We start from the raw sequence: 27645 nt of genomic DNA, 5'->3' as shown, positions 1-27645 counted from the left end.
TGGCCTCGGATTTTGTATGGAGACAAGCTGTTTTGTCAGCTACATCTACAATAAAAAACAAGTAATTGTTTACTCAAAAATATGAGCCCAAACACAGCTTGCAACAATGTATTTTTTGTGGCAGACAATTTTTTTCAACACTCAGAAGCACAATTATTCTTGTTTAAAAATTCTGGGAAAATGTATTTTTATCGATAAAATCCCTCACGTTAAACTCACTCACGATGACGGGTGATTGAATTCGTACACTTAAACATGTGTGTGGACTTGAATGCAGACACATGTTATAGGTGGCGCACCGAATTAGCCAATAATTATGTTCCTTTAGTATATCAATTGAGGCTAAGTGTCACCATTTTAAAACTGAATTGTCGAATTTAACACAAACCAGAACAAGTTCGTCTGAACGCTTCCGTTGAAAACTAGTTGTCTCGATTGTATTATCATTAAAACTCTCAATGCAAACTCTGAATAGCGACATGGTCAATATATAAATAATTGAAAAAGAAATAAGAATCGTGGAAGCTATGTTGGTAACTACTTATAAAATTCTAATCCAATACTTCATTGTTAATGTGAAATATTTCGTTACAGCCACAATCCTTCTAAAACGTCATGTTTTGAGAGTGTAAAGTTTAGCGCCATATTACGAAAAGTCAAAACAGCTGATTGACAAGTCGATATCTGCCCAGAAATGTCAATTTGCAGAGTCAATTTAAGATTTTCTTTATGCTAAAAGTTCCCTTCATTATCGTAGGTATTTTGGGTATGCATGCCAAGCGTGCCACTGATTGCGCGCCCTAATTACGCATAGAGAGAGCCGACTTACATCATAAGTTGAAATTGGGAGTCTAGCTGGGGGGGCTCTCAGGGAGACAATGATCCACTGGACTGTTTCCAGATAATTTCCTGTGTAGGCCTAGACGTAGAAATATATTTATGCCCGAGGCATGGACTCTGTAATTAAGACAACGATTAACTGCTTGTGTTTACATAAATTGGACAATCTGAGCAGACATAGACTACCTTGGACTGCCAGATTTGCCAGTCATCGATATCATCCCAAGGTGTGTCAGGTCGTTTGAGGATAACCCAAAACTTAGGCTAAAGGGTCTAATTATTAACAGTGATTGATACTCTCCAATGTAGATTGCAAGGTACTTGAACCATTGACCTGTGAAGGTTAACTGGTGGGATGTTGTAATAAGATATAGATCTATAAATAAAAACGTATTAGACATAACAACACATTCAAGTTATGCATTAAAATTCGTCAACACAATACTGTGTTGCAGTGTCTTAAAATAGACCTTTAACTGCCAATATAGATGATGTAGCTGTGAGGATGTGTGATGTTGGTGTAGGAAATGGTGCTGATGTTGGCAATCTGAAGACTGGTGTCACTCACCTGGGATAGTAGAAAGTAGAAAAATGTCATTAGCAAGATAAGATTGCTAAGGTTATAAGGCAGCAATTTTGATAATACAGGTAAGCTAAAAAACAATCAGTGAAAACCTTAACAAATCTTTAAAATGATAAATATATTTTAAGACTCTAGGTACACAGAAATTGAAAATTAATAACCATTTTGAAATAGGTAAAACATTTGCATATCAAATTTGCCATGTTGTCAAACAATATTCTTTGTTTTAGCTAAAAGACTTTTGCAATAAGTTGCCCATCTTCCGAAAGAGTTAACTGACTTAAAAAGTCCAGTTTCCACCCTTGCCGAACTAGGGGGCACGGGAGGCCCAGTCGTCAAAGGCGCTGCAATTCGCTATGCAGAGTTGCGTCCCTTGGGCATGCCAGAAACCTAAGATTGTGGGTTCGAATCCTGGCTCACCCCAATTATGTTTCTAGGTTTGTCAGCACCGTGCTCGTGGGTTTCACCTATCTCACTACCTGGGGGCACGGGTGGCCCAGTCATCTATGGTGCCACAATTTGCTCTGCAGCTTTGTTTCCCTTTGGCGCGCTAGAAACCTATAATTGTTGGTTCGAATCCTGGTTTGCCCCAATTATGTTTCTAGGTTTGTCAGCACAATACCCCTGCTCGTGGGTTTCACTAAAGTGGTAAACGTCTGGTACCTGCGCTTTCCTTCCACATTAAGCTGACACGCCGCGATATAACTGGAATACTGTTAAAAGCGGCATTAAACCAAACTCACTCATTCACTTGCCGATCTAGGCTGGAATTCCTGTGCTCAATTGTAGCGCCAACTGTGGCTTTAATGAGTTATGTCCCTTCCATGCCTCTCCTATGGACCAATCAGATTCCACCTCTCGTATCACTTGCATTTGCTTCAAACAAAATGGCGGCACCCAGTCAAGACGATCTGATCGATAATCAATATCTATATGGTGATAAAACGAGTCCCACATCATGAAGTGCATCAAATCATGTGAGCACCTTGATTGAAAACATGAAATGATTTAGAAAATATCTGTTGACACCGCGTTGGCGGTGCACATGTTTTGCAAATCCTGCAATCGACCAAAATGTACATGACAGTTTACGAACCAGATTTCGATTTCATTGCACGATTTTGATTGGACTATGCATAGACTCGCTGTTCCAGTCAAAACGTAACTCCATAATACCAGCCTAGTTTGGCAAGGTTGGAAACTGGACTTTTATACAATGTAGTTGGTTAACTCCCTTGCCTCAGGAAGATGTAAGTTGCCCTACACAATGTCCAACAAGTACAGGTGTAATAAAGAGGATACATGTATAAGAATTTCAGTTCTATTCTCTTTGTGTTTTCAAGTGAGGAGGGTATCTACTAAAATTGTGTACAAGCATCAGTAACTGTCAGTTGTATATTTCCCCCCGTGAAGATCCGAGTAGAATAGGTCTTCAGCAACCCATGCTTGCCGTAAAAGGCGACTATGCTTGTCGTAAAAGGCGATCGGGTGGTCAGGCTGGCTGACTTGGTTGATGCATGTCATCGACCCCAATTGCGTGGATCGATGCTCGTTAAACAACAAACCAACCAACAGCTGTATATTTCATGAATGTCTGTTGAGTTTCTTGTTTCACTTTTACCCTGTAAGGAGTCCATATCAGATCAGGTCCCTCTGTGGCCATGCTTGTCATTAGAACACTAAAATAAGCATTGAATTTTCACAATGAGTGAAGTGGCTGATTGTGTAATGCACTGGAGGCTTGCTCGTGCTATCAACCACTGGTTTGCATGATCCAGAGACTTGATCAAGGCGCCAGTAGTATAGCTGCCACACTGTAGTGCCAAGACTATGTACATCTTCATGTACATGACACTGGGGTGGGCTAGTGTGTCAGTTGCTTGTCAGATCTGAAGACATGTGTTTGATTCCTCACATAGATATGATGTTTTAAGTCCTTGCTTGATGTCCCATGCTGCCATGTCCAACTTGAATATTGGGTAAGACTTCCTACCGTATCCCCCCTAAAAAATATAGGTAACTAAAAGGATTGAGCGGCAATGCATACATATACAACTTTTGGAGGGGAGATACGGGCGGAAGTCTTTCCGAATATTGCTTCATGTGACATAACTACACTCACGCACCCATCTATGTTCCAGGTTACCAGTGCCGAAAGGTTAGCTATGGCAACTTCCAACACAGGTGCTAAGGCAAAGGTAATCAATTTTGACATTTTCTGGAACTTGTTCCCAAGTTAGTAGAAAACATGTTAATCTACATAGAAATAAGGATTGAAGTTCTGTTTGTGTCCTGCATTAGCTGTGCAAAGATACCAGTAGTCAGTGTTATCCAGAACAGTCTCAGCAGGTGAACAGGCTGAGAAAGGTACCGTATTCAGCATATTTGGTGCTCTGCTCCAAAAAGTGCCCCTTGACCCACTTCTAGACCACTAGGTAGGTAATCTTTATAAGCACCCCTGTTGAGACCAAACATTTACATGTCAGTCCATATTTTCATATGTATATTACCAATTTGTTTTACAGAAAACAGCAGTGCATTGGGGGTATATATATATATATATATATATATATTATATTATATTATATAAGGAGGGCACGGGTGGCCCAGTCGTCTGAGGCGCCGCAATTCGCTGTGCAGAGTTGCGTCCCTTGCACACGCCAGAAACCTATGATTGTGTGGTCGAATCCCGGTTCGCCCCGATTATGTTTCTAGGTTTGTCAGCACCATACCGTGTTCGTGGGTTTCACCGATGTGGTAAACGTCTGAGACCTGCATCACTTCGGGCTTTCCTCCAACATTAAGCTGACACGCCATGATATAACTGGAATACTGTTAAAAGCGGCGTTAAACCCAACTCACTCACTATATATATATAATTGCTCTGTAACTATCATCAAATGTGTTTCAGTTTCATGGACTTGATCGCTGTAAACAAATTTACTTGTATGTGGTTTTAATAAGGGGAGGGAATATGGTATATTGGAAAAGAAATAGATAAAAAAAGTATTTACTTCTAAACAAGTGGTGTTGGTGCAAATGGAGTTTAATACAACCTGTAAGATCGGTGCTCCATAACATCAGGGTACAGGTCCACAGTTGAGTGAGATGCTGCAGTTGATGTGCACAGTTGCCTCCCTTAGTGGTGCCAGGATTGACTGATAGTGAGTTTTAATCCCAGACTCTCCTGTTTATGGTCTTTTGTATGTCACATATTCAGCTCCAACCTCGGTGTTTTCATCTGTGACTGAAGCATTCATGCTTTGATCTTACAAGCCAGATCTCAGAGCTCCAGATACCTTTTTAAGCAATTGAGTTTTTACTTTAGGGTTTCTGTCTTAATTGGGTTGTTACATTTTTCATTGGGTAACCAATATTTTTTCACTCATCTATTCATCACTCTATTGAGGGGCACGGGTGGCCCAGTCGTCTGAGGCGCCGTGATTCGCAGTGCAGAGTTGCGTCCCTTTGGCATGCCAGAAACCTATGATTGTGGGTTCGAATCCTGGTTCGCCCCAATTATGTTTCTAGGTTTGTCAGTACTATACCCGTGCTCGTGGGTTTCACGGAAGTGGTAAACGTCTAAGACCTGCATTACTTTGGGCTTTCCTCCTACATTAAGCTGACATGCCGCGATATAACTGGAATACTGTTAAAAGCGGCGTTAAACCCAACTCACTCATTCACTCATCACTCTATTGGGTTTTTCACAAAATGAGTCAACATTTTAAGATTTGAAAAAAAATGAAATAATGTTTTAGATGTATTTAACTGTTCTAAATATATACGCTTGACTAGGAAAGTAAACTAGCTCGTGATTGTGTTTCGGAAATTAGCTCCTTTGTACGCATGCTGAAAAAGCTTCAATGGGTATTTACACATACTATTTTTATACATTTGAGTTTTTTGTTTAATGTACGCAAGTTTATTGAAAGTAATTGGGTTTTGAATAATTTATTTTTTTTGGAGGGGGGGTATTTTTTTGCAAATTTGCTTCTTATCTGTAGCTATGAGATGTTCTCCCACTCTTATCTTAAACTAATCCTATCTGACACTATGCATTTCTTCCTTCTTTCGATCTTTATTTTAGGAAATGTGCTTGGAGAAAGTTTCCAGCTCCTAAAAATGTGTCACCAAAACACATCCCAGCATCACCATGGTCACACCACCCAAACAAATGTGTCACATACTCTAGTCCTGTGCATGTGACCTTTCACGACTTGATCACCTGACTACCTATGCCACATCTTTCTCTTTCCCACCGCCACTCTGTGGAGATGTGTATCGAGTCGTAGAGAATCTTTTTTTTTTTTTTCTTTTTTTGCATGAGCTATCTCCTCATTCGTAATAACATCTGAGATACAGATTGAAGGAGAGGATGGGAACAGAACATGATAAATGCCTGGTCTGCAGGTGTACCTATTCCAATGCTGATCATCATGATCATTGCTGTAACCCGTGAAGATCCAGGATAGAATAGATCTTCAGCAACCCATGCTTGCCGTAAAAGGCGACCCGTGAAGATCCAGGGCAGAATAGGTCTTCAGCAACCCATGCTTGCCGTAAAAGGCGACCCGTGAAGATCCAGGATAGAATAGGTCTTCAGCAACCCATGCTTGCCGTAAAAGGCGACCCGTGAAGATCCAGGGCAGAATAGGTCTTCAGCAATCCATGCTTGTCATCAAAGGCGACCCGTGAAGATCCGGGGTAGAATAGGTCTTCAGCAACCAATGCTTGTCGTAAAAGGCAACCCGTGAAGATCCGAGGTAGAATAGGTCTTCAGCAACCCATGCTTGCCGTTATAGGCGACTATGCTTGTGGTAAGCATCTTCCCCAGGCAAGCGAAGACAAGTTTCCACCCTTGCCGAACTAGGCTGGTATTATTGAGTTACATTTTGGCTGGACTAAGTCTATGCATAGTCCAATCAAAATCGTGCAACGAAATCGAAATCCGGTTCGTAAACTGTCGTGCAGTTTTCGGTCGATTGCAGGTTTTGCAAAGCATATGAACCACCAACTCGTTGTCAACTGATATTTTACAAATCTTTTTATGTTTTTAATCAAGGTGCTTACTTGATTTGATGCGCTTTGCGATTTAAGAACCATTATATCACAATATAGATCTTGAGTTTTGATCAGATCGTCTTGACTGGGCGCCGCTATTTTGTTTGAAGCAAATGCAAGTGATACGATTGGTGGAATTTGAATGGTCCATAGGAGAGGCTTAGAAGGGACATAACTCATAATAACCACTGGTGGCGCTACGATCGAGCCCAGGAATTCCAGCCTAGTTCGGCAAGGGTGGGAACTGGACTTTTAAAGTCTGTTAACTCTCTTGCCTCGGGAAGATGGTTGTAAGAGGCGACTAATAAGGTCAGGTGGTCAGGGTCGCTGACTTGGTTGATGCACGTCATTGTCTCCCCATTGCGTGTATCGATGATCATGATGTGAATCACTGGATTGTCTGGTCTAGACTTGATTATTTACAGACCGCCATCATTTAGCGGGAATATTGCTGAGTGCGGCATTTAACAACAAACAACATCGACGACTGGCGTAAAGGGGTCACATCGCCTGTTAGGGTGTTTTTACCTTCTCACAAGTTCTTGTCTTACCGACAGTGTTATAGTTTAGGCAGTGTTATAGCTTAGTGTCTGAATCACTGTTTAGCACCAGCTTCTTCGTGTATGTCTCAAGATAAATGCAGTGTGAGATAGGATAATGTTTAAACATTTGTAAATTTTACATTAAATTGTATATTTCGTAGACTTATCTATCTCAAATGCTACATGCCCACTCAACCAATCCCCTCCCGTGGTGATGCTGGGATCTGTTTGGGTGAAATGTTTATAGAAGCTGGAAACTTGGTTCAAGCTCGTTTCCACATAAGGATTGAAAGAAGGAAGAAATGCATAGTGTGATATAGGATAAGTATATTAATAAACAGTTTAATGTAAACTTTACAATTTTCCTTTTCAAGTCGAGGAAGTATGTCTACACTACACTGAGAGATGTCCAGGCAAACACTGTGGTGGATGTGTATGGTGTGGTCAAGTTCCTCAAGCCACCCAAACAAACACGTGGAACGGGTGAGCACCGCACTAAGGATGATGCACTATAGTTAGGAAAGCGTACACTTGTCTTCTGATACTCTACGGACCGCCTCCGTGGTCTAGTGGTAGAGCGTCCGCCTGGAGAGGGGAAGGTCCGGGGTTCGATCCCCAGCCGCGTCATACCAAAAGACGTTAAAAGATGGTACTTGTTATCCTGTCTGGCGCTCGGCATTAAGGGGCTGGTCGGCTCGGAGTCAGTATACTGTGTCTGAGTGGGGTATTCATGTTAAACTGCAGTATGGTATCTCAGTGGGCTAGCACTATAAATCGGCATCAGTCCGGACTAGTACAAGCAGCCACACACACACACGTGCAATATAAGTGCAATAATCTTGGACGCGACGTTAACGTCGCGTCCAAGATTATTGCGCTTATATACCGAACAAAAACTGACAGCAAATACAAGGTGGATGTATACAGTGTTATTGATGTGCTCTCTAACATATTGGGATTTACGATGATGTAGTGAGGTGAGGTGAGGTGAGGTGAAATGGGGTTTAAACCCCATTTCACCTCACCTCTGATACTCTACATGATACTCTACTTCATAATGTTTAGGGGCGGTCGGGTAGCCTATTGGTTAAAGCATTCGCTCATCACGCCGAAGACCAGGGTTTGATTCCTGACATGGGTGCAATGTGTAAAGCCCATTTCTGGTTTCCCCCGCCGTGATATTGCTGGAATATTGCTACAAGTGGCGTAAAAACATTCTCACTCATACTGTTTATACATGGTATTCACTTACAGTGTCACCTGCAGATTAACATCAGGAACACAATCCTTAAATTAACTTGAAGTCACCTAGAGGCAGACAACAGAGTCTGACATTGTAGCAAACTAAATGCTTTGCTTTAAACCTGATACAAACTAATCCCTTCATGTTTCCAGACCTCATCATGATCTTAAGTCTCATAGATGAGACTTTGTTTGATCTAGACCAGAAGTTGAAGTGTGTACTGTTTCTCAAACCCAACAAGGTGCCTCAAGTGGAGGTCGGCAGTGTTGTTCGCCTTCATCGCCTCAAGGTAGGTGCCCACGTCGAGGTCGGCAGTGTTGTATGCCTTCATCGCCTCAAGGTAGGTGTCCATGTTGAGGTCGGCAGTGTCGTATACCTTCATGGCCTCAAGGTAGGTCTCTATGTGGAGGTCGGCAGTGTTGTACGCCTTCATGGCCTCAAGGTAGGTGCCCATGTGGAGGTCGGCAGTGTTGTACGCCTTCATGGCCTCAAGGTAGGTGCCCATGTGGAGGTCGGCAGTGTCGTACACATCATGGCCTCAAGGTAGGTGCCCATGTGGAGGTCGGCAGTGTTGTATGCCTTCATCGCCTCAAGGTAGGTGCCCATGTGGAGGTCGGCAGTGTTGTATGCCTTCATTGCCTCAAGGTAGGTGTCCATGTTGAGGTCGGCAGTGTCGTATACCTTCATGGCCTCAAGGTAGGTCTCCATGTGGAGGTCGGCAGTGTTGTATGCCTTCATGGCCTCAAGGTAGGTGCCCATGTGGAGGTCGGCAGTGTTGTACGCCTTCATGGCCTCAAGGTAGGTGTCCATGTGGAGGTCGGCAGTGTTGTACGCCTTCATGACCTCAAGGTAGGTGCCCATATGGAGGTCGGCATTGTTGTACGCCTTCATGACCTCAAGGTAGGTGCCCATGTGGAGGACGCCAGTGTTGTACACCTTCATGGCCTCAAGGTAGGTGCCCATGTGGAGGACGCCAGTGTTGTACACCTTCATGACCTCAAGGTTTGTGCCCATGTGGAGGTCAGCAGTGTTGTACGCCTTCATGCCTTCAAGGTTGGTGCCCATGTGGAGGACGTCAGTGTTGTACGCCTTCATGACCTCAAGGTTGGTGCCCATTTGGAGGACGGCAGTGTTGTACACCTTGAATATATCTGAGAAATACTTGCTTACAACATATGGAACTACACATCCATCATGTGTTTGTCTTAGATTGTTTGTATGTTTTTGTTCCAGATCGGAACCCACCAGGGGGAGCTGCAAGGTGGAACGTCAGCAGGGTTTTCCTGGCTCGTCTTCAACACACCTGAGTCCAAACCTCAGTCTTCCTCCCCGAACTTTACTTACTCCGAGGAAGATAAAAAAAAGGTAACCGTTAAAGCAGCATGGTGTGGTCTGATGGCGCAGGCAGTGATTGTTGTGCTGCCACTTGGTCTCTTTTAGTCATTACATTTTGATTGCCCAGCTAAAAGAACTGGTTGGCTCTGTTGCCCAGCAAAATCGGAGCTGTTTTGTTCTGTAGGCCAGCTCAAGGGGAGCTGTTTTCTTCTATTGTCCTGCTAAAGGGGAGCTGTTCGTTCTCTCGACCAGCAAAAGGGAAACTGTTTTCTTCTGTTGTCCTGCTAAAGGGGAGCTGTTTTCTTCTGTAGGCCTGCTAAAGGGGAGCTGTTTTCTTCTGTTGTCCTGCTAAAGGGGAGCTGTTTTCTTCTGTAGGCCTGCTAAAGGGGAGCTGTTTTCTTCTGTTGTCCTGCTAAAGGGGAGCTGTTTTCTTCTGTAGGCCTGCTAAAGGGGAGCTGTTTTCTTCTGTAGGCCTGCTAAAGGGGAGCTGTTTTCTTCTGTAGGCCTGCTAAAGGGGAGCTGTTTTCTTCTGTAGGCCTGCTAAAGGGGAGCTGTTTTCTTCTGTTGTCCTGCTAAAGGGGAGCTGTTTTCTTCTGTAGGCCTGCCAAAGGGGAGCTGTTTTCTTCTGTTGTCCTGCTAAAGGGGAGCTGGTCGTTCTCTCAATCAGCAAAAGAGAAACTGTTTTGTTCTGTTGCCCAGCTAAAGGGGAGCTGTTTGTTCTCTCGACCAGCAAAAGGGCAACTGTTTTGTTCTGTTGTCCTCCTAAAGGGGAGATGTTTTATTCTGTTGCCCAGTTAAAGGGGAGATGTTTTCTTCTGTTGCCCAGTTAAAGGGGAGCTGTTTTATTCTGTTGGCCAGCTAAAGGGGAAGTGTTTTGTTCTGTTGCCCAGGTAAAGGAACTGTTTGACTGGTCCAGCACTAGTGACACACCTGTGGTTGATGCAGCAGCTACACTTTCCGACATTGCCGTCAATGCCTACTTCAACCTCACCTGCCAGGTATGTGCAGTCCAAGGCGTGTTTTCAAAGACCTTAACTGCTGTTTGAATTAACCTTATTATTTATAGAAAAAAAAACCTGCTTCAGCTTAATGTCCTTGTCAGTACTTACATCAGTAAAACCTCCTGAGCTGACATTGATTTGCTTCTGCTTCCTGTGGGCCAATGGGCTGGCCGAATGATGCAGATGTTAATTGATCAAGTAGAAGACAGGGTTTGATTCCCTGCAAGAGGACAATGTGTACATTTTTTAATACTATCTCACACTATGTATTTCTTCTCTCTTCTTCGACCCTATGTTGAAACATGCTTGAACCATGTTTCCAGCTTCTAAAACAAAACACTTCACTCAAACACATCCCAGGATCCCTATGATTGCTGACCAACAACTGGATCAATTGTGAGTGAGTGAGTTGGGTTTTACACCGCTTTTAACAGTATTCCAGTTATATCACGGCGTGTCAGCTTAATGTGGGAGGAAAGCCCGAAGTGATGCAGGTCTCAGACTTTTACCACTTGGTGAAACCCACAAGCACGGGTATGGTGCTGACAAACCTAGAAACATAATCAGGGAAAACTGGGATTCAAAACCACAATCATAAGTTTCTTCTGGCGTGCCCAAGGGACGCAACTATGGGATCAATTATGTGCTCCTGTGCACAGTAACTTTATACGACTTTGATCATGTTTGTATCTCTGCCAACTCATTCTCTTTCTAATCGCCACCTTGTGTGGATGTGTTCTAACACCTAGAGAATATATTTGGTGGTTTTTTTTAGGGTGTTGTTTCTTGGTTGATGGAGTGTCATGACACTCCGATGCCGTGGATTGCTGCTCATAATATCAATCACTGGATTGTTTTATCCAGACTAGATTAATTACAGGCCGCGACATATAACGCCCTAGCTGTATCTTGCTGAGTGCAGACAACAAACGAACATCCAAGGTTGAGTTTATTCTGGCAGTTGCTTTTGTTTCAGGTGGTCTCCACTTGCGTCATTGAGGATGGCGTCTGCTTCTTGTTGAGGGTGTGGGATGGAACTAAACCTATCTAGTAGGTGTTTACATGACTGACATCTTTAGAACTTATTGCGTCAATTCCTTGGTGATTCCATAGGAGAGGTTTAGAAGGGACATAACTGGTAATAGCCACTGTTGGCACTACGATCGAGCCCAGTAATTCCAGCCTAGTTCGGCAAGGATGAAACTGGACTTTTAAAGTCAGTTAACTCTCTTTACCTTTGCAGAATCAAGTTTCCGGAAAAATAAACGCATATTTAAGCTAGCAAAAATTTAAACAAGGTTATTAACAGCAACCACGGTCAGATTACCGCTATTGACGCCTTGAAATGAACTTCATTTGACAGAGAATGGATACATATATCATAAATGCCATGCTTTGACTCGTTAAAAGTCATATTTGTTATAGTTTGACGATTCTATGTCAACACGAAGTTCTCGCGATCACGTGCGCGGGCGCCTCGATGGTGACTGGTCAAACTGGTTCCATATGAAAAATAATAACCGGTAATAGTGATCAGCTGCTCTATAATTATTTGAAATATATTAAGTAAAAGCTGCAACTAAAATAACAAGATATTGGAATATATTATTCCGGATAAAAAAAATAGTTTCAGATACAATTTTTGCCGATCCTTGCATTCAAATCCTGTAAAGTTATATCATTGGGTGTGTCTTGACCGAATCACCGGTAGATTCCAAGAAAACGTGTGTACAGCTGATTGCTGTTTCCGGCTTAGTTTACGTGAAAATACACAAGGTAATCTTAATCCCTGGATATAAAACAATGCCTAGCAGAACAAAAAATACAATTTAAACGGTAAATCAACATGTCTGGGGATTTTTTATCTCTAATTTCAAATTTGTACTGACCAAGTTTCTCATCACCCGTTGGTTTACCGGAATTCGCTAAAGGGGTACGGTGTAATTTTTTCTGCGCATAATATTCAAATTATTTTTTTTCTCCAAAATACTGAATCCACTAGAGGGGGGTGCGCACTATACTCAAGAAAATATGGTATGTTTATTCTGTTGACTGGCATTAAGGAAGTTCAAAGGCAATAAAATATTGAACCAATAACAGTTCACTGATTGGAATGGTCAGTGATGCCTAGTTTGACACAAGTGGGTAGAACTCTTGACCCCAGCAAAGATAACTCACCGGATGCCTATTGTGTTATTTCTATTCTTTAAATGACATTGTTATGTACTTGTTACAACTGCTGCTCACTTTGTGTATTTATTCAAGTTGGTATTTTCGCCATCCAAAGTGTGCAGTGAGGCCGTCTTATTGTTGATAGTCATTTTGGAGACATAAATGCGAAGTTTCATTAATGCGAACAAAGGCCACTCGCATTTTTCGCATTTAATTTACACTCGCGTTAATTTCAAGATTTCCAGTATACCTCAACAGAAGCTTAATGATCACTGCCATGGTATTGAGTGTAATTCATACATTGGGACGCCCTGCTGCTTGCACTTCGGGCATGGGTCATGATGCACGACATATGCACTCATGCTCTTACCAAAATACTTCCGTAGTCAAGTAAACAATATTATGCAATGCTTGAATGTCGAGAGTTTGTTCCTTTCACTCCTATGCAAGTGCACTTGCCGGATATTACACTCCTGCCATTAAGTTTCCGTTAACTGTAAACTTGTTTGATGGTATCAGATAGACAAATATTCGTGAGGTCAGCTGTCAAGTTTTGTGGCATTCAGTAAAGATTGGGATGGAGCTGCCCTTGTTATTCCAGCGGGGGGAGGTCGGGTAGCCAAGTGGTTAAAGCGTTCGCTCGTCACGCCGAAGACCCAGGTTGGATTTCACGACATAGGTACAATGTGTGAAGCCCATTTCTGGTGTCCCCCGCCATGATATTGCTGGAATATTGCTAAAAGTGGCGTAAAACCATACTCACTCACTCACTGTTATTCCAAGGACGCAATTACTTTTCTTGTTGTTAGACTTGCTTATTGCAACACTTTTTAGAAGTTACCTTTTGAAAATCGATACAGTAGATACAATTGAAGAGTCGTCAAATTGAGTATTATATGTCTGTCTTTCCGCTAGGCATCAATTCCTTCTTGATTCTTGACTCCCCCACTCTGTATGGCGTTCTTCACTGACTTACATTCCAGCCCAGTCCGAGAGCTGGACACTGATGGAAGTGAGTGTGATGTGGCCTCAGATCCGCGTCTGCTGCAGAGAGCAGACGGATATCTGTACGATGTCTCAGTGTTTGACGACCACTTCTGTACTGCCAGCAGAGCACAGGTAAGATTTGGACGAGTTTGTAAATGTCGCACAGAAATAAGCATGAGAACTGGCATGGGGTGTGTTAGTGATTGTGTAATGATATCTTCTAGCTTGTGATATCATTTGAAATGGCGTCTATTGGATCATGTCATGATACTATGAAGTATATATATCTTCTGTACAGCGTGAAGGTCCTAACATTTAGCATGCAGTGTTTCTGCGACTGATGATATCTTGCAAAAAGTGTATCGGAACGAGTGGAGTGATATCTTATATGGAGTGTTATTGTCTATCATGGAGTTTCCGTGATCCTCTGTTGATGATTTCTAGCAATGATTTCTGCCAAAGAATGTATTGGAGCTTGTGAATGTGATATCTAGCATGGACTGTAACGGATCATGTGATATCATCTGGCAAGGACTGTAACGGATCATGTGATATTTAATTATCTAGCATGGACTTAAACGGATCATGTGATATCATCTGGCATAAACAAATGGATTATGTGATATCATCTAGCATGGACTGTAATGGATCATGTGATATCATCTAGCATGAACAAATGGATTATGTGATATCATCTAGCATGGACTGAAACGGATCATGTGATATCATCCAGCATGAACAAATAGATTATGTGATGTCATCTAGCATGAACTGTAAAGGATCATGTGATATCATCTAGCATGAACTTAATGGATCATGTGATATCATCTAGCATGGACTGTAACGAATCATGTGATATCATCTAGCATGGACTGTAACGGATCATGTGATATCATCTAGCAAGGACTGTAATGGATCATATATCATCTAGCAAGGACTGTAATGGATCATGTGATATCATCTAGCATGGACTGTAATGGATCATGTGATATCATCTAGCAAGGACTGTAATGGATCATGTGATATCATTTAGCATACAGTGTTTTTGTGGCTGTCTGATGATGATATCTTGAGTGTATCGGAGCATGTGAAGGGGATATCTTCTAGCATGGAGTGTTTCTGATTAAGTTACTATGAAATCATCTGTGTACTGGTAAAGCTCCAAATTCTCCATGTAATGTTTTTATGTTTCCAGCCAGGCATGTTTATGAAGTTCTACAACCTGCATGCCATGGAGTATAAGAGTGGCGACAAGGGGGACAGCCTGTCTGCCCTCCCAACAGTTGAGCTTGTGTTACACCGCGGGACAATGTACGGCAGAGGTGTGTTATTTCTGGATGAACAGTCACGGGATGTGAAAACACTGCTAGATAAACTTGATAACATTGCTGGTACTAATCTGCCCTCGGCGAGTGGACTGGAGAAAGGGAGACAACTGGACTCCACATCCACACAAAAGGAAGTGGGGACAAATTCTGGCGATGGAGTCTCGCGGGGCCATGCGTCCTGGGTGGAAGTTGATGAGGGGATTGATGTGGAGCTGACGCAGAAAAGAACCAATACTGCTTGTTATTCCAGGGAACGTGGTGGAGCAAAGAGAACAAGAAATAGCATCAGATCAGATGACGGTGGAGAAGGTGAAAGTTACATGTCTGCCCTTCAACTGTCGTGTGATGTCTTGTCGGCTCAAGTGTGTGACGAGTCACGATGTATGCAGGAGACAGCAACCGGTAAGGGAGGGAACTTGTGCACACAAACTGAATCCTAAGAAAGTCCACAAGTTACGGATTGTCGTTCTAAGGGACTGGTCATTCATTAAAGGGGAGGCGGGGCAAGTGAGGTTGGCCTTAGGGTGGTATCATATATCCCCGACACCTGCTCTTCCTTCCTCCCTTCCTCCCCAGGGGGCACGGATGGGCCAGTTGTCTAAGGCTCCGCAATTCGCTGTGCAGAGTTGCGTGCCCTGGGCACGCCAGAAACCTATGATTGTTGGTTCGAATCCCGGTTCGCCCCGATTATGTTTCTAGGTTTGTCAGCACCATACCCGTGCTCGTGGGTTTCACCAAAGTGGTGAACGTCTGAGACCTGCATCTCTTCGGGCTTTCCTCCCACATTAAGCTGACACGCCGTGATATAACTGGAATACTGTTAAAAGCAGCGTTAAACACAACTCACTCACTCCTTCCTCCCCTCTATGATAAATGAGCTTTCCCTTCCCTTCCCTTCCCTTCCCTTCCCTTCCCTTCGGCCACCTCCCCTATAATAAATGTACATTCCCTAAGAAACAAATCGTATATGAACAGCACCATTTGAACAATTAAATGTTTTACATAAAGGATAAAGGCCCCTGATATATAATATTAGTTTTATCACTTTTTTCAAGTATTACTTAACCACGCTTCTCAACAGCTTCATCGTAACACTTAACAACTGCTGCTATGGGGGGATCACAGTGATTGTTTATCCATTTTGCCAGTGATACTAAACCACCCCCACGTGAAGCAGACCCGCATACAAGATGTGCTCGCCCACACAGTCCCTTTCAAGTTCCGCGTGAAGGCTCGGGTCGTGGACTGCCAGCCCACACCAACGGCAGCCACAGACCTGGTCAGCGCTTACTGCAACACTTGCCACTTCATGTGAGTTTTAGACCGACCATGTGAGTTTTAGACCGACCATGTGAGTTGCCAGTAGCACTGCATTCACTTCTGTTGACTGGTGAATCTCCAGAATGATGCTTAAAGGAGGATGTAATAGATATATCTGATGTCAAAGGTTTATTACAAACCACCCTCAATCTAAACAAGGCGCTCACTCTAGAAGCAATACTAAACGCACAAAATAAACTAGAAAACTTCAAGGCCTTAGGCGTATTCTTAATCAAAACGGAACTAATAAAACGCATCTAAAAACAAAATAATCTACCAAATCAAAATCACATAAACAAACAAACATCCACCATACCCAGCTCCCTTAGTTCTCCTCCCCAACCCCATCGGCATCTATTCCAAATCTCAAAATTCCCAAATTCTATATAAGCAACCCCTAAACCCCCTTCTTGGGTTGCACTCACCACTTTCGCGCCTTTCGGAAACACATTAAATGGCCTGGCCGGGCCCGTGTGCGAAATACGCATCAGTCGGAAAGTGCACGTTAAATTTCCAAAGTTAGTAAGTAAGGTTCAGACTGCTCCAGATAATTTTAGGCCCATTGTGCATTTACTCGTGTTTTTAAATGTTTCTTGCAGAATGGGTATAATTATCTGCCGACATACTGGTACTTGAAATTTTATAACCTTGGTTTCTACAGATTACAGCGTAACATTTGCTCTTTAAAGATATTCCATCACAGCAGGTGGGGAGACAAAACATATAACTGAAATGATGAAATATACACTGGACACTAAAGCTAAGATTACTTTAAATAGTTAAAACGAAATCACAGGGGAGAATAATTTATGTTATGTACATATAGAGCATTTGCACATGGGTCCTGAAATCAGTTTGTTATATACTGTAAGTCTTGAAATTAAAGCGAATATGAATTAAATGGTCTTTGCTCGCATTCGTGAAACTTAGCATTTTTGTCTCCAAAATGATTATCAACAATAAGACAGCCTCACTGCACACTTTGGATAGCGGAAGTACCAACTGAATATAAACAGAAACACGGTTTATTGATCAGCAGATGTAACAAGTATATAACCATGTTGTTCAAAGAATAGGAATTACACAATGGGTATCCAATAAGTTATCACTGCTGGGGTCGGGGGCACGGGTGGCCCAGTCATCTGAGGGGCCGCGACTCGCTGTGCAGAGTTGCGTCCCTTGGGCACACCAGAAACCTATGATTGTGGGTTCGAATCCCTCCCCGATTATGTTTCTAGGTTTGTCAGCACCATACCCATGCTCGTGGGTTTCACGGAAGTGGTAAATGTCTGAGACCTGCATCACTTCGGGCTTTCCTCCCACATTAAGCTGACACGCCACGATATAACTGGAATACTGTTAAAAGCGGCGTTAAACCCAATTCACTCACTCACTCACTCACTGCTGGGGTCAAGAATTCTGCCCACTTGTGTCAAACTAGGCATCATTGACAACTCCAGCGGTCCTGACAGATGCCACCCACGCAACACTTCGTCAAAGGCCGACTTGACGCAATGCGCACCAATAGGCTTCATCACACTCCCCAGATCTACAGCCTTTCTCTTGTCATCTACCTTCAAGTTCGTTGACACCTTCTCCGCATACCAATCCGTGAACTGTTGTTGGTTCAATTATCTTATTGCCTTTGAACTTCCTTGATGACAGTCAACAGAATAAACAGACAATATATATCCCATTACAGATAAGATTCACATAGAGCAAGTTTCACAGGGTTAAATTGTCACTGCTAATTGTGTTGACACACCGCTGATAGAGCATAACCAATTGTCAGTGCCTCTCACTGAGTGAGATGTTCAATTCGCTCTACACATCTTTATTAGTGGTAATTGGGGCACGGGTGGCCCAGTCGTCTAAGGCGCCGCGATTCACAGGAACTCGATGATAGCGTGTATAGCAATATATATTCATATAGAAAAAAAATCACAACCCTCTATATACATATTGAGGGGTGTGATTGTTTTCTCTATACAAATATATCATGTTACACACACTATCATCGAGTTCCTGTGCCGCGATTCTCTGTGCAAATTTGTGTCCCTTGGGCACGCCAGAAACATATGATTGTGGGTTCAAATCCCTGTTTGCCCCGATTATGTTTCTAGGTTTGTCAGCACTATACCTGGGTTTCACTGAAGTGGTAAACGTCTGAGACCTGCATCACTTCGGGCTTTCCTCACACATTAAGCTGACACGCCGATGTAACTGGAATACTGTTAAAAGCGGCGTTAAACACAACTCACGCACTCACTGTTAGTGGTAATTAGCTTATCAGGGCTCAAATATCAGTTAGCTGTAAACGTTTATTCGCTGTAGAGAGTTTGTCATGTACATATATTCTGTATAAGATATGTGAGATGAATCAAGATTTTGTAACAGTTCATTGTACTGTTTGTTCGCTCTATCCATGGTCGTTCTATCTGTGTGGTACTGTTTTGGGTTCTTGACATTATTCATACAAAAATGATGTGAGCAGCTCAGAGTTAATTGGATAATGATGATTTGTTGTTTATATTTTACGACAACACACGTCTTATCTGGAGCTCTGTTCAGAAACACAATGATTCTGATTTCTTCCATCTTCCCGAGGCAAGAGGGTTAACTGACTATTAAAGTCCAGTTTCCACCCTTGCCAAAATAGGCTGGTATTATGAAGTTACATTTTGGCTGGACTAATGAGTCTATGCATCGTCCAATCAAAACCACGCAACGAAATCGAAATCCAGTTCGTAAACTGTTGTGCAGATTTCGGTCGATTGCAGGATTTGCAAAGCATGTGCAGCGCCAACTCGTTGTCAACAAACATTTTCAAAACCTTTTCATGTTTTTAATCAAGGTGCTCGCGTGATTTGATGCACTTCGCGATGTAAGACCCATTTTATCACAATTTAGATCTTGATTATCGATCAGATCGTATTGACTGGGTGCCGCCATGTTGTTTGAAACAAATGCAAGTGATGGAATCTGATTGGTCCATAGGAGGGGCTAAGAAGGGACATAACTCGTAATAACCAGTGGTGGCGCTACGATCGAGCCCAGGGATTCCAACCTAGTTCGGCAAGGGTGGAAACTGGACTTTTAAAGTCAGTTAACTCTCTTCCCTAGGAAGATGGATTTCTCATTGTTTGATGGTATGTTCTCTATCTATGATAGCTGTCAGTGAAAAGTCAGACTGGTGGTTTCTGTCAACACAGGTGCAGCGTGACCGAGTATGAGGCGGAACTGAGGGACAGGATAGGTATTGGAGACAACGGCTGCAGTGATGGCGGCCAGGACAGGTCAGTGGGTCACACAGCGTGTCTTGACATGGCTGCTCAGACAGTGTTCCCGGTGGCTTTTGAAACTCCCAGTCCTAATGGACTGGCAACTCTAAAAATTACCGATTTCCCCCCTATTTTTGTCACTCAACTTTCAACAAATACAAAAATATATGAAAAATATCCAGTATTAACTATTTAGCATCGTGTTCAATGCAATGACTTCATCTCTAAAGTAACTTAGTTAGATCTACTTGTTATTCACACAAAGTTCAGTCACAATTTTCTCTTTGTTTTTAAATATTTCAAGACTAAGTCTCTACAAATATATATTTAACCTCGAAGCACAGCCAAATGTTTTTTCCTTGCACTGAAAATAGATAATGGGAAACCCTGATGGTAACAGGCAAGCTGACTTCATTCTAAAAATATACTTATATGAATATTGCCTGTGTTTTGTCCATCAACAAAGGTACTTTATTTGCTGGTCCACGGGGACTGGCAGTCACATGATTTACCGGTCCAAAGCTTGCTTCACTGGTTAAAAACTGGTAATTACCGGTAAACGGAAACACAGGTCAGACAAGAAGTAGCTCTGCTATGACTCCTTGTATTTGGGGGCCATTGATAATTCCGCTGCCTGTATGATATCCACACTTTGTGCTGGTACTCGTATCCTGATGTCATGTGCCAATACAAGTATCTATAGGCATGATGGGGGATGTGTACAATCATGAATTTATGAATACTTTGGTGTCATGTACCAGGTACTGTCCTGATAACATCCCTTATCTTAACCCTGAGAGCGGAAGGTCCGAGGTTCGATCCCCAGCCGCCTCATACCAAAAGACGTTAAAAGATGGTACTGGTTGTTACCTTGCGCTCGGCATAAAGGGGCTAAAACAAGGATTGGTTGACTCGGAGTCAGTATACTGTGTCTGAGTGGGGTAATCATGTTAAACTACAGCATGGTATCTCAGTGAGCTAGCACTATAAATCGGCATCAGTCCGGACTAGTTCAAGCAGAGAGAGGCACACGCACACGCACACCACACCACAAGTGCATGCACGTCACTATGTAAGTGCAATAATCTTGGACATGACGTTAAACCCAATTTCACCTCACCTCACCTTATCTTAACATTCCTTTGATGATGGAGCGCGGCTCTTTAGCAGGACAAGTGTTGATCTTTCATTCTTTGCATACTGTCCCTAAGAGGCAGAATGGAGATTCTGGGTTAAAACTGATCCCCACCATCCAAGATCGGCACAAGAGGTGACCAAATGGATCAGGTGGTCAGGCTTGGTGACTTGGCTGATAAAGTGTCATTGTCCCCCGACGGCATGGATCATTGCTCACAATATTAATCAGTTGATTGTCATATAGCTGGAATGGCGGATATACTATAATTATGAAAAGATACAAACAAATATAGATAGGAAACTATAATAGGTATCATTAGAGCCCTCTCCAATATTTGGGATGTAAAGGTGGGATTCATTTTCGGTACCTCATGGTTACCGTTATGCGTCAGCGAGTGAGTTGTGTGTTACGCACCTTTGGACAGTTTTTGGTGTGGGAGGAAAGTCCAATATAGCGCAAGTCTGAGATGTTTACCACTTTGCTGAAACCAACAAGCCTGAGTATGATGTTGACAACTCAAGAAACATAATCAGGGTGAAGCTTTTTGTAGAGGGGGCGGTCGGGTAGCCTAGTGGTTAAAGCGTTCGCTCGTCACGCCGAAGACCCGAGTTCGATTCCCGACATGGGTACAATGTGTGAAGCCCATTTCTGGTGTCCCCCGCCGTGATATTGCTGGAATATTGCTAAAAGTGGGGTAAAACCATACTCACTCACTCACTTGTTGTAGAGCAGTCTAAGAAGGGTACTTGGTGGTCTGTCTCCGTGTCTTAGCTGATTGTATGTCACTGTATCCATATGGCAATGATTTGCGTAGCTCTGTATATTTACAGGCTGCTGTGAAGAAGCTGGAATATTGCTGACGACAGTAAAACAACACACATTTTGTAGCTCCTCACTAGTTTAGCAGATGCTCTTTGAGGTCATTGAGCGTAATTTAGCAGAGGCTCTCTGAGGTCGTTGGGCGTAGTTAAGCAGATGCTCTGAGGTCGCTGAGCGTAGTTTAGCAGATGTTTCTGAGGTCGTTTAGCAGATGCTCTCTGAGGTCGTTGAGCGTAGTTTGGCAGATGCTCTCTGAGGTCGTTCATCGTAGTTTAGCAGATGCTCTCTGAGGTCGTTGATCGTAGTTTAGCAGATGCTCTCTGAGGTCGTTGATCGTAGTTTAGCAGATGCTCTCTGAGGTCGTTGATCGTAGTTTAGCAGATGCTCTCTGAGGTCGTTGAGCGTAGTTTGGCAGATGCTCTCTGAGGTCGTTCATCGTAGTTTAGCAGATGCTCTCTGAGGTCGTTGATCGTAGTTTAGCAGATGCTCTCTGAGGTCGTTGAGCGTAGTTTAGCAGATGCTCTCTGAGGTCGTTGAGCATAGTTTAGCAGATGATTCATCATTGTTTCTCTTCAGGTCGTTGAGTGATCTGTTGCTGAATTTGGAGACCGATGATGCCAGGATGTGTCCTCGATGTACTGATAAGTCAGGTAACTGTGGCAACACTTCTCTGATAGTAATATCAGAATGATTCTCTGAACCCAGCTAACAATTTCACACTGTTACAACGTTGTGTCACCGTTGTGTTTACTATGTTACAATATCCCAGCAACTTTATTCTGTGGACTCACATTATGTTGTCACAACGATGTAGGCCAACGTTGTGATACGTCATTTTCACGTCGTCACAACATTGTATTTTAAGCTTTGGGAACATTGTAAAATTGTCGGAACGTTGTATTTTACGTTGTGGTAATGTTGTAATGTATATTGCTCATGTTATGATATTACGTCCCTACAAGGTTAATCTGTGGACTACCATGGATGTTGTCACAACATGATAAGGCACTGATATTCTGGGAAGGATCGGGGCCTGTGATTTTATCCAAAAAATATATTGTTGCCGAAAATTCTTGACAAAATTAATTATGCTTCAGACTGGTGGAAAAAAAAGAAATTGCCTGCAACAAAAATAAAAAATATATATCTGGTTTTGTAGTGACCGAAAATATGTCTAATTTCCGTAAAAAATCCTAAGTCCCACCCTCACCCCTTGAATAGTAAAAGGTCGGTCAATCATCAACACTATATAGTATATCTCTAATAAAGAACTTCAAGACACAGTTGTGTTGACATTTTAATATTTTTAGATAATTGATAATTTATACACTTTTCGAAATTATTAATTTCAGAATCTTCTTTCTTTGGTTTTGCCTTTATCCTCTTCCCTGAAATACCAAAAAGTCCCGAGCAGGTATTTGAAATATATATGAAGAGAAAATTCAATAAGAGATAAGTTTTATCAATATTCTAACAATAATGTATAATCAGCAAGTGCTTGATGGAAACATATTTTAACAGTCATTTCGGATTCAGGTAGCTGAATACTTGATGTGGAAACTAAAATTTCAAGATGCATGTTGAATACAAACCCTGGTACAAGATAGAACACAATTTATTTATACCAATACATTCTTAGCTTTCATTTCAAGCCACAAAACCACCAACATGTATATAGACAATGGGTTTACGGTACTTATGTTAACATAATTCACAGCCCTGGGTTTATTTGGTGTTTTTCTCATTGATCGAACATTCCTGTTTTTATCTATTGGAATGTTCGTCTTATTTTCACCCTGTTCCACAATAGAATAAAGTCAAAACTAGAACTTTATTCAATAAGAATATATTTATAGTTTATCCAAAAGGATAGATATACTGTATAATTGCCTAACATTTAGGACAAACTTGTGTAAATTTAATATCCATATCTACAACGTTGGATTGGAAATATCTCGGCCTACAGATTTTAAGTAACAAAATTATTGAGTGAGTACTTTTATAAGAAACACCTGATGTAAGTTAGTTCCAATGTCATACTCCGGTCTGAAAAGAATGGGTTCTTGGCCAGACAAACCAGTGATTGATATTATGAGCCACATCCCACAACCTCGGTCAGAGTACAATGACCCACAACCAACCTTCATTTTGTCTCCCCTTAACTGTTAGTACAAACATGGATTATTGGGGACCTATTCTTAACCGGAACCCAAACGGGAATAGATATATAAAACAGTAACAGGCCTTGTAACTAACTACGATTTACATCTTCATCGCTGCGCTGTTTATAGCTCCAGTACGATTTCGTAGCGAGCATTGTAACCAGACTCGTTTTCAATCACCATTTGTTTTTCACTCATTGTCAAAAGGTTTCATTGAACCAAGTATCATATGACATTTATTCGGTACTACATTTATTGAACATAATATAGTTAAATATTGTTAAATATTATTCTGTATAGTACATGGCAAAATATGGTGATCGAAAACTGAACGAATATGGTTGCGATCAATGTCATTGTATTTTTCATTGGTGCACATTGACTACACCTATCTCACCTTAATAATCAACAAAGGATGACCAATTCACTGACAATATATTGTGAAAATATTTGACTGTCAACTAGCTTATCACCACATCACTGAGGACCCGGTTACAGCGAACGACGAGAGACTCGTTTTACTGTTTCTCGTTTTCATTGGCAGGGAGTCGGACATATATATCCGAAAAAGATGAATTGATTCTTTTTGGGAAATTTCAAAAATACACATTATAAGCTCCTCGCTATAATATGACTTTAGACAACTCCAATAACCAGATGATCCACATTTAGGATATTTCAGACCGAGATAATTATTAGTCTTCAGCAAGCATGTTTCTGTCTCTTCCCCAAAATTAAATTTAATAACATCATTTAGCGCTTTAGACTAGGGCAATAACTAGCAGTCTACAGATAGTCGACCTGAAAAACTTTCATTGTTTTGATTCCCTCTCTTCACTGTACAACAGAAATCTACTCAATTCTTCCCAAGGACTGAAATGAGCAAAATTACTCATAGTTTCACAAAAATCAAAGTCATTAGATTAGTACATGTACAGTAAACTTTAAATAATGAGTGATGTCAGAAATGACACGGAAGAAATTGCGATAACTGTCAGTGGTCAGTAAGCGATGCACACGTTATATATTTGCTGTATGGTACAATCAAAAACCGATAATAATATGACGGCCACAAAACGCCCCCCGACTGAATTCTGGTCAAACAGATACTGTTTGCCCTTGATAATTACCCTTTGTATCCAACATAATAATAATAATATGGGAAAATAAACTAGGCCTCCTTCACCACTAAATACATTATGGTCTGTGTCGTAATATCAATATCAACACTGACACTCGGTGAAAGTTCAAAGTTCATTGAAACACCGCTAGTTCTGAGTAACAGGGGGCGGTCGGGTAGCCTAGTGGTTAAAGCGTTCGCTTGTCACGCCCAAGACCCGGGTTCGATTCCCGGCATTGGTACAATGTGTGAAGCCGATTTCTGGTGTCCCCCGCCGTGAAATTGCTGGAATATTGCTAAAAGCAGCGTAAAATCAAACTCACTCACTCACTTAGTAACAGGATACATTAATCATGTGCCTATCTGCATGTACAGAAACATAACACATAGCGGAGACTGCTTTTGAAAAATTAACTTACCTCATCCGAATTCACAGATCAATTATCCAGTTCCAGCTGGTGCACAATCACTTGGTTGTAATATGTCCAGAGTGAGCTTGAGCTAAGATGGCAGATGAGAACATATCTGCCACGATAATGTGACAAGGCTTTACTTTTCAGCAGTCGCTGTCACACAGGCCTAATTGTTTGACTGTACTATTTCTTGTAACACGATATGAGTAAAACGCTACTAAGAAAACACGGAGCTTTTTCTTACTCATGTAAGCTTTATTTTCATTAGACTTCATAAATAGATGTATATGTTTAAAAAAATAAAAAATTATAAATGGTAGATCTGCATTTATTATTTTAAAAAATGTTTTGTTATGTTCAATGCACAACGTTTTCATAACATATATTTGCAACGTTTTGGAATAACTTTACAATGTAGCGTAATAGTAGTTGTCTTAGAGAGACGCAATTACGTTCTGGAGATTTAAGTATTAAGGGATAAAAATCCAAATGCCGAATATATAGGAAAGTAATGCATTACTGCCTTGGTGTTCTGACGAAATCAAGTTTTGATGAAGCAATTCTATTTCCATATGACTCAAGAAGCAAACTGTATAGCGTTTCACCAATGTTTCCGAAACGTAGTTACAAAACAGTGTGTCATGTCTAATGCACAACGTTTTCACAACGTAAATGTGCCAAGTTTTAACTTTGTGTAAAAACATTACACAGTAATGTAATAACAACGTTGTGAAAACATTATAACAAGATAATACCAATCCACAACATTACCACAACGTTGTGAAAGCATAGTGTGTTAGCTGGGAAGCGCCTGGAAACACTGGCAACAATACTGTTAATATATGAAACTTTCTACCCATGGTTGTCACAGAGCCATCCTGATTCTGTATCGACTGACCTTGATGTTATGGATCGTCGCTCACGTTGCCAGCTACCCATAACGATCCAGCTAGAATAGGTCTTCAGCAACCCATGCTTGTCGTAAAAGGCGACTATGCTTGTCGTAAGAGGCAACTAACAGGATCGGGTGGTCAGGCTTGCTGACTTGGCTGATGCATGTCATCGATCCGATCAATTGGGATCGATGCATGATGTCAATCACTGGATTTTCTAGTCCAGACTCGATTATTTACAGACCACTGTCATATAGCTGGAATATTGCTGAGTGCGGCGTTAAACAACAAACAAACAACCTGAGCAAGATAAATACATTTTGTGCTGTTTGCGATAGATGTTGAATGATTTTGTTGATTTCTCAGATGATATTGTGGGTGACCTTGAACTGACGTATGTGCTGCGCCTACTGTTGCATGATGGAAGTGGATGGCTGGTGGCTAATCTGTGGCGAGGAGAGGCAGTAAGTGAAGAAGAATCTTGTCTTGCAGACAGATCGGAGGGCAATATAACTGTCATTTAAGTCAAATTCTTCTTCCAAAACAAACCATTGCTTCCAATCATTGAGTATTTTGTCTGTTACAAAAGGATTAGTGAAGGTGAGCTTCTGTACCTGAGGTTCTTGTTTCATCTCAGTATTGTTATACAGGTACACTATCATGGAAAGAGGGGCGGTCGGGTAGCCTAGTGGTCAAAGCGTTCGCTCATCACACTGAAGACCCGGGTTTGATTCCCGACATGGGTACAATGTGTGAAGCCCATTCCTGGTGTCCCCCACCATGATATTGCTTGAATATTGCTAAAAGCGGCGTAAAACCATACTCACTCACTCACTATCATGGAAAGGTCAGATATTGACATTTGTTCTATTCCAGACAAAGTTCTTGAAAGACATTCCACCAGAAGAAGCATTGAGCCACCCAGCAATTTTCACGGAGGTCAAGGACGCTTTGAACCAGATTTGTCCAGCAGATGTCAACATTGGTGACAAGCCTTGGGTTGAATGTTGTATTGCTGCCTACACTGGCACCACCAGTGTCAACTACCACATCTTTGACACAGTGGTGGTATAAAAGGACAAGGTCAATTATCTCCAAGAGGTCAAGGTCATGTCAGTTCAATCATGTACATGTGGTTGAAATGGCTGTGGCATGTCACTATGCATTACACAGTGTAACCAAGCTGAAATAGTCCACAAGACGTCAAGGTTATTCTAGTTGAACCCTACACCTGAGTGGTCAGAATTTTGACTCAACACCTTATGGTTTCTTGTACAGCTCTATACAATACACAGTTTCAGCAAGCAGTATCAGACTAGACATCAAGGTCAATGTGTCTGGGCTCAAAAGATGTCCTTGTTTCCAATATGATTTTTTAAGTGTTATTAAAAAATTGTAACACTA

At 41.8% G+C, this 27645-nt stretch overlaps 1 protein-coding gene across 3 annotated transcripts; it reads left to right on the top strand.

The window, feature by feature from the left end:
• Nucleotides 1-651: 651 nt before the first annotated feature.
• Nucleotides 652-27645, top strand: LOC124117369. 3 transcript variants are annotated; one of them, XM_048401392.1, is made up of 14 exons: nt 652-1488; nt 3565-3621; nt 7404-7512; nt 8425-8561; nt 9506-9637; nt 10498-10605; nt 11585-11658; nt 13764-13899; nt 14963-15497; nt 16244-16406; nt 19628-19711; nt 22230-22303; nt 26608-26705; nt 27118-27645. In XM_048401392.1, the coding sequence occupies exons 2-14, from the start codon at nt 3589-3591 to the stop codon at nt 27313-27315; spliced, it is 1881 nt and encodes a 626-aa protein (XP_048257349.1). In that variant the 5' UTR covers nt 652-1488; nt 3565-3588; the 3' UTR covers nt 27316-27645. The 3 variants fall into 3 exon arrangements, with proteins under 3 accessions (XP_048257349.1, XP_048257348.1, XP_048257350.1); XM_048401391.1 differs by having other exon boundaries at nt 653-753; XM_048401393.1 differs by lacking the exons at nt 652-1488; nt 3565-3621; nt 7404-7512; nt 8425-8561 and adding an exon at nt 9119-9223.

This window comes from Haliotis rufescens, unplaced genomic scaffold (assembly GCF_023055435.1).
Source record: "Haliotis rufescens isolate VD_foot unplaced genomic scaffold, xgHalRufe1.0.p SCAF_22, whole genome shotgun sequence".
Classification (NCBI taxonomy): domain Eukaryota; kingdom Metazoa; phylum Mollusca; class Gastropoda; order Lepetellida; family Haliotidae; genus Haliotis; species Haliotis rufescens.
The sequence above is the reverse complement of the archived record's forward strand: the minus strand, read 5'-3'. Positions and strand labels throughout refer to the sequence as shown.